The 15,051-nt window shown below is 59.4% G+C and overlaps 1 protein-coding gene across 2 annotated transcripts in view; it reads right to left on the bottom strand.

Annotated features, from left to right (window-relative positions):
• The window catches only part of CXXC5 (CXXC finger protein 5), a 37,187-nt gene that overhangs the window by 4,470 nt on the left and 17,666 nt on the right, over positions 1-15,051 (bottom strand). For both annotated transcript variants that reach the window (XM_054288101.1, XM_054288102.1), the window contains exon 2: positions 1,290-2,358. In XM_054288101.1, the coding sequence (XP_054144076.1) occupies positions 1,290-2,075 (786 nt within the window). In that variant the 5' untranslated portion in view covers positions 2,076-2,358. The remainder of the gene's footprint in view (positions 1-1,289; positions 2,359-15,051) is intronic.

Below are 15,051 nucleotides of genomic sequence, written 5' to 3'. Positions count from 1 at the left end.
TTAGCAATACAGCGGTTTTTGAAAGACACAGTCCCCCTCTCCTCATCCCCACCTCCCAAATAGATTTTTTTTCCCCTTCAGTATTCATTCAGAGCTGATGCTAATTGAAAAACGTAGAACGTGGCTAAGGGAGCGGCAGGCTTTGGTTGCATCTGGACCACCAGAGGATGGGGAAAGCCCTTGTGCCAGGAGGCATGATCCAGCTGATGTCCAGGTGACTTTTTAGCCTATCTGCCTCTACAGAAGGAGGAAGCACACCAGCATGGCTGAGAGTGGGGTCAGCTCACAGAAAAATCAAACCTGGCTTCAGCACAGCACCTGGGTGTGCAGGAAGAGGGAAGCTCTGCCAGAGCAGGGTGTGCATGGGGCACCCCTGCCCTGCTGGCACCCAGCTCCCAGACACACCATGCCACCAGCAGCTGCCCACAGCCCCAGATGAGTTTCAGACCCACACAACCCAGGCCAACAGACTTTCCCTGCAGTCCTCACATGAATGTCACACCTCCCCAGTGGATTTGGCAAGGTGGCACCCCAACCCGATGGCTCTCCTCCAAAGCCAAGGACATCCACAAGCAGGCATGGTGAGCAGTGACAGCCCGAGCAGCTGGCCCACACCAGGGCACCTGGGCATCCCCAGCAGGAGCAGGGCTGTGCCTGGCTCTGCTGGGTGCTGAAATAGGAGCACTGCCAGTGGGGACTGCAGCACTGCTGCCACAGGAAATCCAACTGCTGCCTCAGGGACTCATCCTGGCCCAGGGAGACCCGGCACAGCCACTGCACTGGGGATGCTGCCCAGTGCACACTACAGCAGTTTGCTCCCAAAAGCAGGGATCGTTGTGCTCCTGCTCAGAGCAGAGTGAACTGAGGGGCTGGGCTTTGCCTGCACCGTGGCCACATGTTTGATCATCACCAATTACCCCAAGGTCTGCCCCAAAAAGTCATCCCCCTGCTCTGGGGTTGGATGTTGCTCCCCAGCTCAGGGAGCTGAGGACAGGGGATGCTGTCACCAACACCCCACTGCTGCCTGTGCTTGCAGAGGGGAGAGCAAAGTCCAGCATGCCCAGGGAGAGACCCCAGCCCTCCTCCCCACATCAATCAACCCCAGTACATAGCAGGGGGTGGGGACTGGGGGCACTGGGCAGAGCACACATCTCAGGGTGAGAGCTGTTAATGGAAAAGGGAAAAATAAAAAAAATAAGAAGTACCAGGTGTTTTATTATCTAGGGCAAGATCCAAACCCAGGAGCGCAGCCCGAGGAGGGGTTAGGGTGCCTGAGAGGGGCCGGTTACCTCCAGTGCTGCAGAAGGCTTCTTTTTGAGTTCTTCACATTTTCGGAATTTGCAAATCTGGTGGCCAGTTTTGCGATTCCTACAACTGCTGCACTGCTCGCAGTTTATCCGTCTTCGGCAGGGCGGGCACATGCCGCATCTTTTCCGTTTCTTTTTCCCCGAATTGATGGCAGATGCCAACTCATTCTGCATGGGATACTCTGCCAAGCCAGCCATATGGAGAGCGCTCTCTGCCAGAAACACGCCGGCAGGGGTCATAATGAAAAGGCCTGGGTTGATGGGAAAAGCCCCCAGGTAAGGAAAATCAGAGGGGCCGTTCATTGTCTCTGCAGCTGAGACTGCCTCCATGTCAGAGATACCAGTCCCGTGCTCGCTTGTTAGAGGAAGATGCTCCTGTACCACTCTTTTGAGCATTTCTGTCGACTGAGCAAACTGTTGGAGGGCGGTCTGTCCTTCTGAGGAGAGCTCCGACATCCGGTCTAATTTGCTCAGCATACTAGAGATGTTTTTGTGCTTTGAGGTAGAATGACTTTTATCCACAGTCGCATCGTTGCCATTAGCTAAGGGGTTGCCTTTCTCTGAATGTTCGCTTACCGAGCTGCTGCTACCAAAGGTGGAATAGTGGGAGAGTGGACGGGACTTCTTAAGACTTTTGTTCAAAGGTTCACTTATTATTCCACTTTTGTTCCTCCTCTCAGAGTTGACAGGGGGTTGAGAGTCATCTTGGTTATTTTTTTCCGTCTCTGGCTTGTTCCCAGTGTCTTGATGGGAGCCCGAATTTGACATGGTGCCCGGAGCACAAAAGCCAACCCCAAAATTAAAAAAAAAAAAAAAAAAAAAAAGCGGAAAAACCAAAAAAAAAAACCCCAACAAAAACCCCAAAACCCACCCTAATGCCAAAGTGAAAGACCCCCAAAGCCCTTCTGGTAGCACTGGCCCGCCAGCCACCGGGGACGCTCAGACGGGGCCGCGCATCAACGGGGCGTCTCCTCCCGCACGGGCTGCGGAGGACTCAGGGTGCTCTCAGTGCACAGACATACTCTGCGGCTCTGGGACACACCACGCGGCTCTGCAAGGAGAAAAGAAAAGAGAGTTAGCGCTGGCAAGAGCCAAGAGGCTTTTCAAAGCGGCTCTTCCTCCCCCTGCCATGAAAATCTCAGCGCCGCGAACAAAGGAACTCCAGGGAACGGACCTCGGTGGAGATCCGTTCCGCTGCTCTCCAAAAGGGTCGCCATACAGACACAAGCAGGGGGTCACAGGGGAAGTCCTGGCCTGGTAGCAATGGCACTCTGATACTTAAAGGCTCTCTGTGCCCGGCTCTCCTCCCCCAGGGACCGCAGCCCCAGGGAAGTCACGGGGCCCATCTCCCGCTCCGCTCCAGCGGCGTGCGGCCCCACACCGGATGGCACCGCAGGCGCCAGCGCGATGCTCCCGGACCAGGAGCTGGAGCTCATGCAAGGGGTGCCTGGTTCCCACCCTGCAGCCACCCTTGTCCCCCAGGCCGAGTGCCATGGAGGCAACAGCCCAGCTCCCACTGTCCCAGGGATGCTGCTCACCCAGCTCAGGCTAGGCTGCACCCCTTCTCCTCCTCCTCTTTCTCCTCCTGGACCATTGTCCCTGAGCCAGCACAGGGCAGGGGAAGGAAGCCACATGGAGAGCAGCAGTGTCCACCTTCAAGTGCCTCAGGGATCCAAAGCATCCTCCTCTAAACCCCACCAGCTGCATTGTTCACCCCAAATACCACAGGGAGCTGCACCATCCAATTCTGAGTCACTTCCAGCATTCACTTCCAAATCCCATGGTCAGCCATGGTGTTCACCTCCAAATTCCCATAAGAGCTGCAATGTCCACTTCCAAATCCCATGGATAGCCATGGTATCCACCTCCTAACCCCACCAAGGGCTGCAGTATCCATCTCCAAAAACCAAACAGGGAGCTGCAGCATCCACTTCCAAGCCTCATCAGGAGCTGCAGTGCCCACCTCCAACCCCATAGGGAGCCACAGCATCCACCTCCACTCCCCAGTGCTGACCTCCTGCCATGCCCCAGCATGCCCAGCACACATGCCCAGCTGCTCCAGCAGCGCCATGGGCTCAGCAGTGACAGCAAGAGCCTTCCTGGAGCGGATGCTATGCTGCTGTCCCTGGGGCAACTCCGGGGCAGCTGGGTCCAGTGTGGCTGCAAACACTTGTTGTTGTGAAATTCCTCCTCCTCCTCCCTCCCGAGCACGCACGCACACAGGCACCGCCAAGTAATCAGGCTTTAGAGGAGAAAAGCTGCAGGGCTTAATGGAGCAGGAACCCACGTCCCCACCCCGGCGGCAGCTGGGGGAGGGTGGCACTGGGAGGAGGCCCCTTGCCCACCCCACCCCTCCATCCTGGCTGTCCCAGCACCTTCCTCTCCAGGGCCCAGACGGGGATGTGGCCACGTGTGGAGAGCTCTGCTGAGACCCTCACTCCTGTATGGGGGTGATGCAGCAGAGCGAGGGGTATCCTGCACCCCCACTCCCCACTCCTGCTCATCCATCATCCTTCAGATCCCCTTCTCCAGTGCAACCCCAGGAACCCCACATAGCCCAGGAGGACCCTTTCCCACGGATAGAGCTCGGGCATCGCCCTTAAAGCGCTGATGGGGGCAAGGTCCTTGTGCCAACAACCGTGGTACCGGCTGCGGAAGCAGCCCCGGTGTCTCCTCGCTCCTGTGCCAGAGCCGGCTCGCCCACGGAGAAACCCCCCCGCCCTGGCGCTGAAAACCGCTTGCTTCAGCTGCTGCGGGATTTAAGATGCAGCGCGGATCGATGCAGGGCTTGGGCTCCAGCCGGGAGCTCGCCAGGCCACGTGGGGAGGGAGGGCTGCGGCGGCAGGACGGGCTGCCCTTCCCCAGCATCCCGCTCCGCGCCAGGCAGGGGATGCTGGGCAGCCGGGAGGTGGGGTGCACTCCAAAGGGATGACGGGGTGCTGGGCAGATGGGCGAGCTGCTGCCATGCAGCTCAACCACCCATCCCCTCTGCCAGGGAGGTGGGGGACCTGTCCCTGGGGCCCTTGGGACGGGTCACACCTCAGTGCCGACAGCAACGGGCGCTGGGGCCGGAGCGGGGAGCGCGGCAGGAAAAGCACCGGACGGGAGGATGTGAGATAAAGCGCCCGGTGCTGTTATCTCACGCCTGCCCGCGGCCGCCTTTCCTGCGGCCCTGCGCCTCTTCCGCCCGCCCCGCGCCGTGCACGGAGCCACGGGCCCGGCCAGACCGGCCCGGCACCGCCACCCTGCCCGGCACTGCCACCCTGCCCGGCACTGCCACCCTGGTCAGCACAGCCACCCTGCCCGGCATTGCCACCCTGCCCGCTATTGCCACGCTGCCCGGCACCACCACCCTGCCCGGCACTGCCACCCTGGCCAGCATTGCCACCCTGCCCGGCACTGCCACCCTGCCCGGCACTGCCACCCTGCCCGGCACTGCCACCCTGGTCAGCACAGCCACCCTGCCCGGCATTGCCACCCTGGCCAGCATTTCCACCCTGCCCGGCACCGCCACCCTGCCCGCACTGCCACCCTGCCCGGCACTGCCACCCTGGTCAGCATTGACACCCTGGTCAGCACAGCCACCCTGCCCAGCATTGCCACCCTGCCCGCTATTGCCACGCTGCCCGGCACCGCCACCCTGCCCGGCACTGCCACCCTGGTCAGCATTGACACCCTGGTCAGCACCACCACCCTGCCCGGCACTGCCACTCTGGTCAGCACTGCCACCCTGCCCGGCACTGCCACCCTGCCCGGCACTGACATCCTGCCCGGCACTGCCACCCTGGTCAGCATTCCCACCGCCACCCTGCCCGGCACTGCCACCTTGCCCACCTGCCCCGGGGCATCGGAACCACCGTCCCGCGGGGCTGCCGGGGAGCCACAGGCGGTTCCCAGCCTCGACTGCTGGAGATGCTCTGCAAAGAGCCGAGTGCTGCCCCATGGGTCTCCCCACGGCCCCACAGCAGGCTCCAGGTGCCAGAGTGAGGAGGACACCAGCTGAAGCCACGGCGTGGTGACCATTTCCACCAGTTCCCATCTTCTTCTGCAGCCACCACACAGCCCAGCCTCCCTGGCTGGTCCCACCATGCCACACGGATCGAGTGCCAGCAGCTCTGAGCCCCGCTGGCTGCCCCCTCCCAGCGGAGCGATGGCTGCACAGCCTGGCACAGCCCCCGGGCACCCAGGGGGCAATGGCTGCACAGCCTGGCACAGCCTGGCACAGCCCCCAGGCACCCCCGGCTGCGGGACAGGGCCATCCCTGTACCCACGGAGACATCGAGCACGGCGCCGTGGACGCGCTCAGCCCCAGCGGCGCAAGGCAGTGCCCGCTGCTGGCACGGGGTGCGGCGCCGAGCCGTGCCGAGCCGTGCCAGCGGCGCCACCGCACAATCCCCCATTGTCCCGGCCGCCGCTTCGCCTCCGCCAGCTCCCACCATCTGCAGCCACCCGGCGCTGCCCTCCAGCCCCCGGGGCCACCGCGCCAGCAGGCGCCGGACACCGCGGCCGTGCCAGCTGCGACGGGGCTGTCCCCACGCCGTCCCCACACCGGGGTACGCGGCTAGCTCACATCAAAGGGGGGTCCCCCACCCTGACACCGCGGGACCACCCAGCACAGCAGAGAGCGCTGCTCCTCGCCAGCCGCTGCCCGGCCCCGGCGTTAATTGCAGCGGGGGGAGGAATTAATTATCTTAATCCCTTCTTTATGATTGACCCGAGTAAAGACGGTGAGGGCCCCCCCGTCCCGTTCCTGCCCCTTTTCCGGCCCCCATCGCTCGGGGAAGGCGCCGGGCGGCGTCATCTGGGTCCCTGTCAGAAGGTGCTTAGTCCCGGCCGGCCGCCGCATTAAGGGGCACGTGATGGGCTCCCTCGGGCCGGCCTGTGCGCGGGGCAGCTTAACAGCCTGGAGCCACGCCAGGGTTCAAGGGGACACCACCAAGGTCGGGAGGCCCCAGCCCACCACCACGGCTTCCCAAGCCTTTGCAGGACACTGATCCTCCCCTGCATCCAACCCCCTGCCGTGTCCAGGGTCCAAAGGACAGGGGGTCTCAGGGTGAGGGATGGCACGTGTGGAACATGTTGTCCTGAGAAGCTGTGGCTGCCCCATCCCTGGAAATGTTACAGGTCAAATTGGAGGGTTGCCTAGTTAGTCCAGGGTTTAGAGTAACCTGGTGTGGTGGAACATGTCCTTGCTCATGGCAGGGGGTGGAATGAGATGATCTTTAAGGAACTTCAAACTCAAACCATGCTGTGATTCTATGATTTCCATGGGTCATCCCAAAGACCTGCCTCCCACCAGCCCAGAATGCTCAGATGGGGCAAAGCAGCTGTGCTCTCCCGTGATCCTGGTGGGGAAAAAAATGGGATACTCATCTCCATGGATCTTCCCCCATTTCTCAGCCCCACACCACCCCTCACCTCCTTCACTCTGCCCCAGGGCTCCCTGCACCCCAGCACACAGGGGACTGCTCTGCAATAATCCTGACAATGCCAAAATAAATAAAGGTTGCAAAAGGATTATCTCTGGTGGTCCGGAAAAACCCCTGCCAGCCAGGGAGACTGGCTGAGAGTGCCCCCAGTTGCAGGCACCACTCACTGTCAGAGGAGAGCAGGAGAGGAGCTTCATTTTTCCTAAAAAAATGACAAGCTGCAAATTCCAGCTGGCTCCCCTGTGTTTTCGCTGCATGGCTGGAAAGCCATCAGCTCCCGCCAACCTAAAAAGTCTCGTCTTCAAGAGAGAACTTCTGCTTTCCTTTAATTTTAAATAAATCACCCTGCTCCCAGCAAAGCCGCCGGTTGGTCAGCCGTGCACAGACACGGCGTGAAGGGAGAAGAAAGCAGCAAAGCTGAAGCCGAGCTGCTCCCGGGCTCCGGAAACAAAAGGAGAAAATCAAAATTCTCCTTTTTTCTAATCCCTGGGCGCTGGGTGGGCACTGGGGGCGGTGGCTTTGTCCGCCCGCGGCAGACGGAGGATGAGGACGGAAGGGACCCCGGCGTCTTTTCAGCCTGCAGAAAGGCTGCAATTGTCCCCTCTGCCGCGGTTTTGTCCCCACTTCCTCCCCCTCGCCGCGTGGCCGCCCGCCCGGCATGGCCCCCACCTCCTGCCCACCACCATCCCCTCCTGCTGATGGATGGACAGACAGACAGATGGACGGACTCAGCCGTGCCATGGACTGACCAAAGTAGGGCGTCCATCACCAGTGTGTGCCCCTCTCGAAGGCATCCCAGGAAATATGTCAGTCAAGGGAGGCTCCAACTGGAGGCACCTTTCCCTTGCAGCTCCAAAGAGGGGCTGGAGGTGGTCCCTCCTCAGCTGCCCTGGCCAACAGTGGACAGGACCTTGAGATGGCCAGGAGCATGGGACCATAGATGTGGAAGCACTGCATAGGGAGACAAGACACCCTGGAGACATCCTGGTGTCTGAAACACATCCTGGGATGAGACACCCGGCGGGTCAAACAGCACCACGGCCCTGGAGCTCTGCCACAAGCCAGAAGGTCCAGCAGCAACCCAGGTCAAAGGCCTAGGAGAACAGGCCCCACCAGAACAAGGTTCACAGCAGTTCTGACCCCAGCACCACACCAGCTGATTCAGCAACCAGGTGCCCATTTCTGCAGCACAGTCAAACCTGCTGTTCCCTCCACCAGGTGACACAGGTCAGCTGAAACAGGCGGAGATGTCTTATCACAGCCTCACCAGCCAGATGTCCAGCAGCAGGGGAACCAAGAGAGAATTCAATCCATGATCTCCCAAGGCTGATTACCCCTACAGGACACCTATCAATGGTGCCTGATAACCAGGTGCCTGAGGCAAAGACAAGCCTGTTATTTGCAAGCCATCATCTCTGTCAACCCAACAGCCCCCAGGCTCTGCTCTCTGCATTCATCCTCCCAAAAACTGGTCCAGCCAGAAGATCCACTCCTGGACGTACCATGGAAGTTACCATCACCCACCACCTTTTCTCCAGACATCAAGAGAGGACACCCAGGCCTGGGGGAGGTTGGGGCAGCGCTGTGAATGCTCAGGCTCACCCTGGGTGGGTTAAAGAGCCAGAGGTATGACAGGTCAAGGTATGACAGATTGCCACATGGGCAACTCACAGGGACATAGCTCAACTCTTGTGCTCCAGAACATCCTTCGAAGGGCCAGTCGTGGCAGCCACTCTGCTTGTCTCTGCTGCCGAGGTGGCACTGGGGGACGTTAAGAAGCCAACTCCTGAATTAAAAAGGCTATGGAAGATTAAATCCAGCATCTGGAGTTTGCCCTGGAAGCAGATGGCGAATCATCATGGTGCACAGAGTGGCTTTCACCCGTCTCCTTCTCACAGGCAGCCACTCGGCCCCGGTGATGTGACCCAGGAGCAGCTCTGGACACACACACAGGGTGGGCCAGGAGGTGTCCTGCCAGGCACATCCTCAGGGACAGCGTGGTGAGGCCATGCCACATCCTGCTGAGCAGGCAGGAGGTGATGCCACCTCCCCAGGTGGGCTCCCTCCACCACGGATCCAGCAAGGGCATATTGTTTCCCACGGGTGCTGGGTTTTTCCATGTACCCCCATGGCTGCTGCAGGATCCCAATCTGCTGGCACAGCCACACCCAGATTCACCCCAGAGCCTACCACCAATGTGCCCTGGACTGCCAAGGAGCTTATCATTGGGGAGAGGACAAGGAAGTGCCCAGGGACAGCACTGCCTCTGTGCGCATCCTTGCACCTCACCTGTGGCCCTGGCACAGCTGGAGCCACCACTGCAGTGACCGACCTGTGCCCGGGGCTGCCCCAGCTGGGAAATGTGGCTGTGTCCTGCCTCCGCAGGGTGGTGGTTACGGATTAAGGAGTCTTAAATGTCAGACGACCAGGCGCTCCCTAGAAATCCACTTATCTCCGCTGCCACTCGGAGCGGCCGGAGCCGGGCGGTTATGGAGATAACGCGATTTGAAGCGTCCACCCGAGCATTGCAGGGCTGCGGGTGCCCTGCGGACAGCGCCAGGCACCTCCTCCCCGCCTCCCCTCGCCCAGCTGCTGCCCAGAGAGCCGGGTGATGGCCACGCTGCTCAGCCCGGGGGCTGCACCCACCTGCGCGGTGCCCCCCTCCCCAATTCCGGGGGATGAGGGAGGCTTGGCAGCCTCGGCGCTCATCCATCCCCCCCTGTGCCAAAGCCGCACCAATTCGCTGCCCAAATCCTAAAACGACTGTAACTAAAACCTACCAGATTGAGCCTGGGGAAGAGCCCCCCTCCGCCTCTCCCCCCTCTCCAAATGGGATTGAACAGATCTGCTCTCGCACGAGCCCAGCTCGCAGCCAAGCAGCATCTGACATTCACGCGCCGTGGCACGGCTCTGCGCTCGCCCACTCCCCCCGGCTCGCATCGCCCCGGAGCTGCGCCAGCAATCCCAGCCCAGCACAACACCCCCCGTCCTCTGCTAATCCCCTCCAGACCTCCCTGGAGGGACTCTCTGGCCCAACTAGCTCCCCATGTTCTGTTCAATGAGCGAGGTCCCCAAGGTGATTCAGGGCCGGGAGGTTGAGGCAGAATGACCCCAGGGCGTGGGGGACAGGCGGGCAGGGGCAGGCGCTGCCCCATGGCAGATGCCAACAACAACGGGCATCCCAGCAGGACCCCGAAGAGCCGGGGGGCTGAAGGTGGCTGTGCCCCAGGGAGACCCCCACGTGCCTGCCTAGGCCAAGCTCTCTAGAAATCCACTTTTCTGTTAACAGATGGGGCCATTACAGCGTCAATTACTTGGGGTCTGACCAACAACCAGGTCACAGAGACACCCTTGGCATGGGCAGAGTGAAGGGAAGGTAATTAAAAACAAAGGGAAAAGTTGTAAGCACAGTCACATGGGAATACTGGATGGCCAAGAGCCCCAAAGTCAGCAGTGCCACCTCCAATGGTGTTCCAATCTACATGTGACAGCTCCCAAGTGCCACTTTTGATGGTGCCCAAATCTATTCATGCCACCTCCAAGAGTCACCCTCAATTGTGCCTAAATCCGTTAGTGCCACCACAAATGCCACCTCCACCAGTGGCATCTTCAAGAACAGCTCCAGCCTGGAGAGGTCCCCTTGTGCTCCCAGCTCTCTCAAAACCTCATCCCTCCACGTCCCACCAGGCAGCTCCATGGTGGGAGAGCACAAACCAAGAGGATGCTCCAGATCCCAGGAGAGCTGGCACTGGGACGGGCAGGTGCACCCACACCAGCACCTGTGTCACTGTCATCACTGCTAGCTCAGTGCACGTGAGTTTGGCCATTAAATGGGTGGTGTGAACCTTATGGTGCTCAGTGATGAGATCCCAAATCCCCCCACCCCTGCTCCTGGGGGCAGCTGCTTTGGAAGAGCCACTGTTCCCAGCAGGAAGGCGAGGGCCCCGTCGGACAGCGGGTCTGCAGCCATGGACAGATGTCTGAGAGCACGGCAATAATCCCGTCTTCCTCTGGGAGGATTCGGGTCGCCCTGGCCCTCACCGGGGGTTTATCCATTGTCTGGATCTGCCGGCCGTTGTTATTTTTGGTCAGCACCGCGTTTTGCTTGGCCTCGCTGGCAGGAGGGAAATAGGAGGAAGAAGAGAAAGGGGAGGAAGGCTGCTTGGTCAGAGCTGGGCGGGGGGAAGACCGGCTCAGCTTTGGGAGGGGGCAGTGAGGCACCCCACAGCCCTCAGGGAGTCTGAGCCGGTCTCTTCCCAGCCCCACAGCCTTGCTGAGCACAGCCAAAGCTCACCACAGCGACAGGGCTGGCACCATCCCATCCCCAGTGCTGCCATGGGGAGTTGCTTCCAGTAAGCCCAGTGGGCCAGAGAGGCTGGAGAGGTTTTGGGGTACAGGTTTTGGGAGGCAGGCAGCAGTCAGGGTTCTCTCTGTCACCAAAACCAAGTGCAGGGCAGTTCTCTGAGGGATGGGCAAACCCTGCCCACAGACCCACATGTGTCTCAGGTCCATGCAGACAAGCCAAAAATGCTGGGTAGCTTCAGGAAAACAGATCCCCAACCTGCCCTGGCAGCCTGGGCTGTGAATTCCCACCCCTCACACCTCACTCTCAGCACTGCAGCATCACAACAGCATCCTAGCCCTGCTGGCAGGTCCCATCCTCCCTGTTGGAGCTCACCAACATTGCAGGGTGCAGCTCAGGCAGCCCCTGAGATCTGCACCTGGATCACTACAGAGGCGTTACTATGACATTGGAATACATCACCCAGGGCAGCTGTGGCTGCCCCATCCTGGAAATGTCCAAGGCCAGGTTGGATGGGGTTTGGATAAACTCAGGATAGTGGAAGGTGTCCCTGCCCATGGCAGAGGTGTGGAATGAGATGAGCTTTAAGACCCCTTCCGACCCAAACCATTCCATGATTTTATGATTCTATCCTGCTGAGGCAGGTACAAGGGGAGGCAGAGCTGGGGTAAGAGCATCCAAGAGGATGTTCCTAGGGAGGAGACACAGAAATGCCTCAAGACTTTGCTTCTCCCCATCTCCCCAGCAGCGATGCAGGGAGCATCCCCTCGAGGCAGGGCTTGCCATCCTTCTCCACATCTTTCCACCACCTCCCAGCTTGCCTGCAGAGCAGGAAGACAGGATAAAGATGCCTCCCTGCTCCGTGGGATCTCGCTCCTACCAGAGATGGAAGGCATGAGCACAAAACTGCCTCTCCCGAGCTTTCCCCACGCTCAGCACCGCTTGTCACTCAAGCAAACCCCGTGGCCTTTAAGCTGCCAAGGTACCAGAGCTGCTCTGGAATCGGAGTTCGCTCGGCTCCTGCCCTGGAGCAAGGAATCTGAAACGCTGCCACTGGAAACGAAACAGAGCATCCGTCATTTTACTTGCCAGAAATATATCCAGCCCCCAAAAAAAGAAATACTGCCTGCAAAAGAGCCAGCAACAAAGCCCTCGATTCCACCGGTGAAGCAGAGCCCGGCGTTGGGCATTTCCACTGGAATTCTGATTCTCTTCCCAGTTCAAAATCACCCAGAATAAAACGAGCAGCAGGGCTGGGTTATGGCCAGAGGGGCCAGAAGAAGCCACCAGGTCATAACCAGAAGTTCTCACCTAGGATGCTACAAAGGAAATCCATGGGTTTGAGAGGAAAAGAAGCAGGTGGCAGAGGCAGGACTGGAGGGGATGGAAGGTGCAGAGGAGCACAGCAAAGCCCAGGCAGCCCCACCGTGGGGATGTCCAGGGGAACCCACCCTGCTCCCGGGCAGGCAGGCAGGTCAGCACCCCCAGCCATTCCCAGTGGCATCCCCAGGAAAGGCAGCAGCGTTCCCAGCCAGCCCAGCCCCCAGCCCAGGCACGCCAACCCAAATATCTTCGAGAGGCGCTCCCCTCCCTGGGAACGGCGACTCGCCGCGGAGTTCACATGCCCCAGCAATGCCTGATTAAACTCCCAAACTCCAAGGGAATACCCCTGAGGCTGTCTGAAGATAAGCTAGGAGCTAGGCTGCTCTCAGGAAACGCAGGAACTGGGAAAGAGCAATCCCTTTTTTTTTTTTTTTTCCTTTTAGATCCAGAATAACACAGAGCAAACCCTGTTGCTCTCCAGCTCAGCCACAAGCTGAGCTCGCTGCTGTGCACCCCAAAGCTTCCTGCTCCCCGAGACAAGGTGACTGACCCCTGCTGCAAGCCAGATCCTGCTGGGGGCACTGGGGATGGGACCAGAGAGCCCAGGAGAACACAGGCAGCACAGGGGAGCAGGCTGGAGGGTGCTGAGCAAGAGGACAGAGCTGGCAGAGGGCAGGGTGCTGCCCAGGACACCGGGTGCCAGAGGATGGGCACACTTGCTGCCAGCACCTCCAGCACTGGGATGCTTGGCAGGTGCTGCACCATGTTGGTTCAGCCTAGGGAACACCTCAGGTGCTGGTTTCTCTGGTCCTCAGGTCTCCTGCACCCCTCACTCTCTTTTTCCCTTCCTTGACCATGTTGGATGGTCACAGCACCAGACCCAGATCTCCCAGGACATCCACACACTCAAGGGCAAGGACAGGCAAGGAAACCCTGTTAATGGAGCACCCAAACAAACAGGCAAACTGGAGCACCCTGGGATCAAGCGGAAGATGATGCTCCTCCCTTCTGCACCTGCTGGGTCCCAGGGAGCCACCAGCACCTCATCCTGCAGGAGAGCAGAGCCACAGGCAGGGATTGCACCACGTCCTGGGGAGCAGGGAGCCCTTGGGTGTCCTGGCTGATGGTAGGGACACTCCAGCACTGACCAAATGTCCTCAGACACAAGGTCTGGCCTCACCCAGGACCACGGCTGGGAGACCCAACACACAGCATGCTCTGAGGTGAGCAAACACCTCTGAGGCCAGAGGACACACATGGACACAGCCAAGCCAATCTCCTTTCAGAGATTCCTCTTGGATCTCTTACTTGGTTCTGAACCAAGAATCAGCCCAAATGAAAGGCATCTTCCTTCCCCTGCATGGCAATAGAGGGCAGAGAAACAGCACTGCTGGGAACCTGCTGGCAAGAGTTATTAGGAAAACTGTTCCTGGAAAATTGTTCCCAGAAAACTGTCAGGGGTGGCAGGGCAGGGAGGTGCTGTACCAAGGCCCGGCTTCTGTATTTGATCAGACACCAGTGGGACTGCAGCAAACACTGGGACTGCTGTGGGACACTCAGATTCTCCTGGGGGTCCTGCACAGCCTGAGACCCCACTGTGACCTTTCCATGCATGAAGGGGGTGTGGGAGATTGGTGGATGGAGGCTTCTCACCATGGCCTGTTGTAACAGAGCAAGGCACAGGGTTTTAAACTGACAGGGCAGGGTAGATAAGACATCAGGAGGAAATTCCCTGTGAGGGTGGCAGAGGTGCCCAGAGCAGCTGTGCCTGCCCCATCCCTGGAGTGTCCAAGGCCAGGCTGGACAGGGATTGGAGCAACCTGGGCTAGTGGAAGGTGTCCCTGCCCATGGCAGGGGGTGAAATGAGATGATCTCTTCTGACCCAAAGCATTTTCTGATTCTATGGCAATTTTTAAAAAGCACAAGTGAGGTGGGAGAAGCTGTCAGGTCCTAAAGAACCAGCCCCAGGATGTTTGGAAAGCAGAGCTGGAGTCCTGGGAAGGAGGAAGGGCTCACCATCAGCAGCCACAGCATGAGTCAGGATGGGAGAACTCTCAGCTGGAAGGGCTGCAGGACTCACAGTAAGAAACAGAGAGGTTCACTCTATGACCTGGAGGAGAGCAGCCATGGAAAAACTCATCAACAAACTGTCACCACACAGAGGAAGATTGTGAAGGGACACAAGACCAAACCTGGGGAAGCTGAAGCATGAAGGAAACACCACTTGGTGGGAGCTGGAAAGGGCTCATCACACTGGAGACGTGGTTTGAGGGGACTGACTGCAGGCTGTCAGTCTGTCTGGGCTCCTGCTCCTTCCTGGCCCCAGCTCTGAGGGGCTACACTAAAACTAGAGCAAGATGTCAATGCTTCTGCCTTCCCTCCCTTCCAGGGTGGAGGGACAAGGAGCAGGTTGGATGTAGTTGGTGGTCCAGCCCTTCTGCAGCAAGCCCAGGGTGGTTCAGGACTCCCAGGACCTGCCTGCTGGATTGGTGACCCCCAGCAAGAGAACAATCCTCCCTCACCAGGGAAGGGTTTGATCCCATCAGGGTTTTCATCCCTTCTGAAAGCCAACACCCACATCCCCATCTCCTGATGGATCTTCCCACGGCACTGCCAAGCTCCTGGCATGGGAGGGAAGCTCCAGAGCACAGAGCTCCCACTGCCCACTCTCAGCTTCCAGGATGAACAC

This window comes from Melozone crissalis, unplaced genomic scaffold (genome assembly GCF_028551555.1).
Source record: "Melozone crissalis strain CALT ecotype California unplaced genomic scaffold, PUWL_Pcris_2 ptg000061l_1, whole genome shotgun sequence".
Lineage (NCBI taxonomy): Eukaryota > Metazoa > Chordata > Aves > Passeriformes > Passerellidae > Melozone > Melozone crissalis.
Note: the sequence above shows the minus strand (reverse complement) of the source record. Positions and strands in the feature narration are given on the sequence as shown.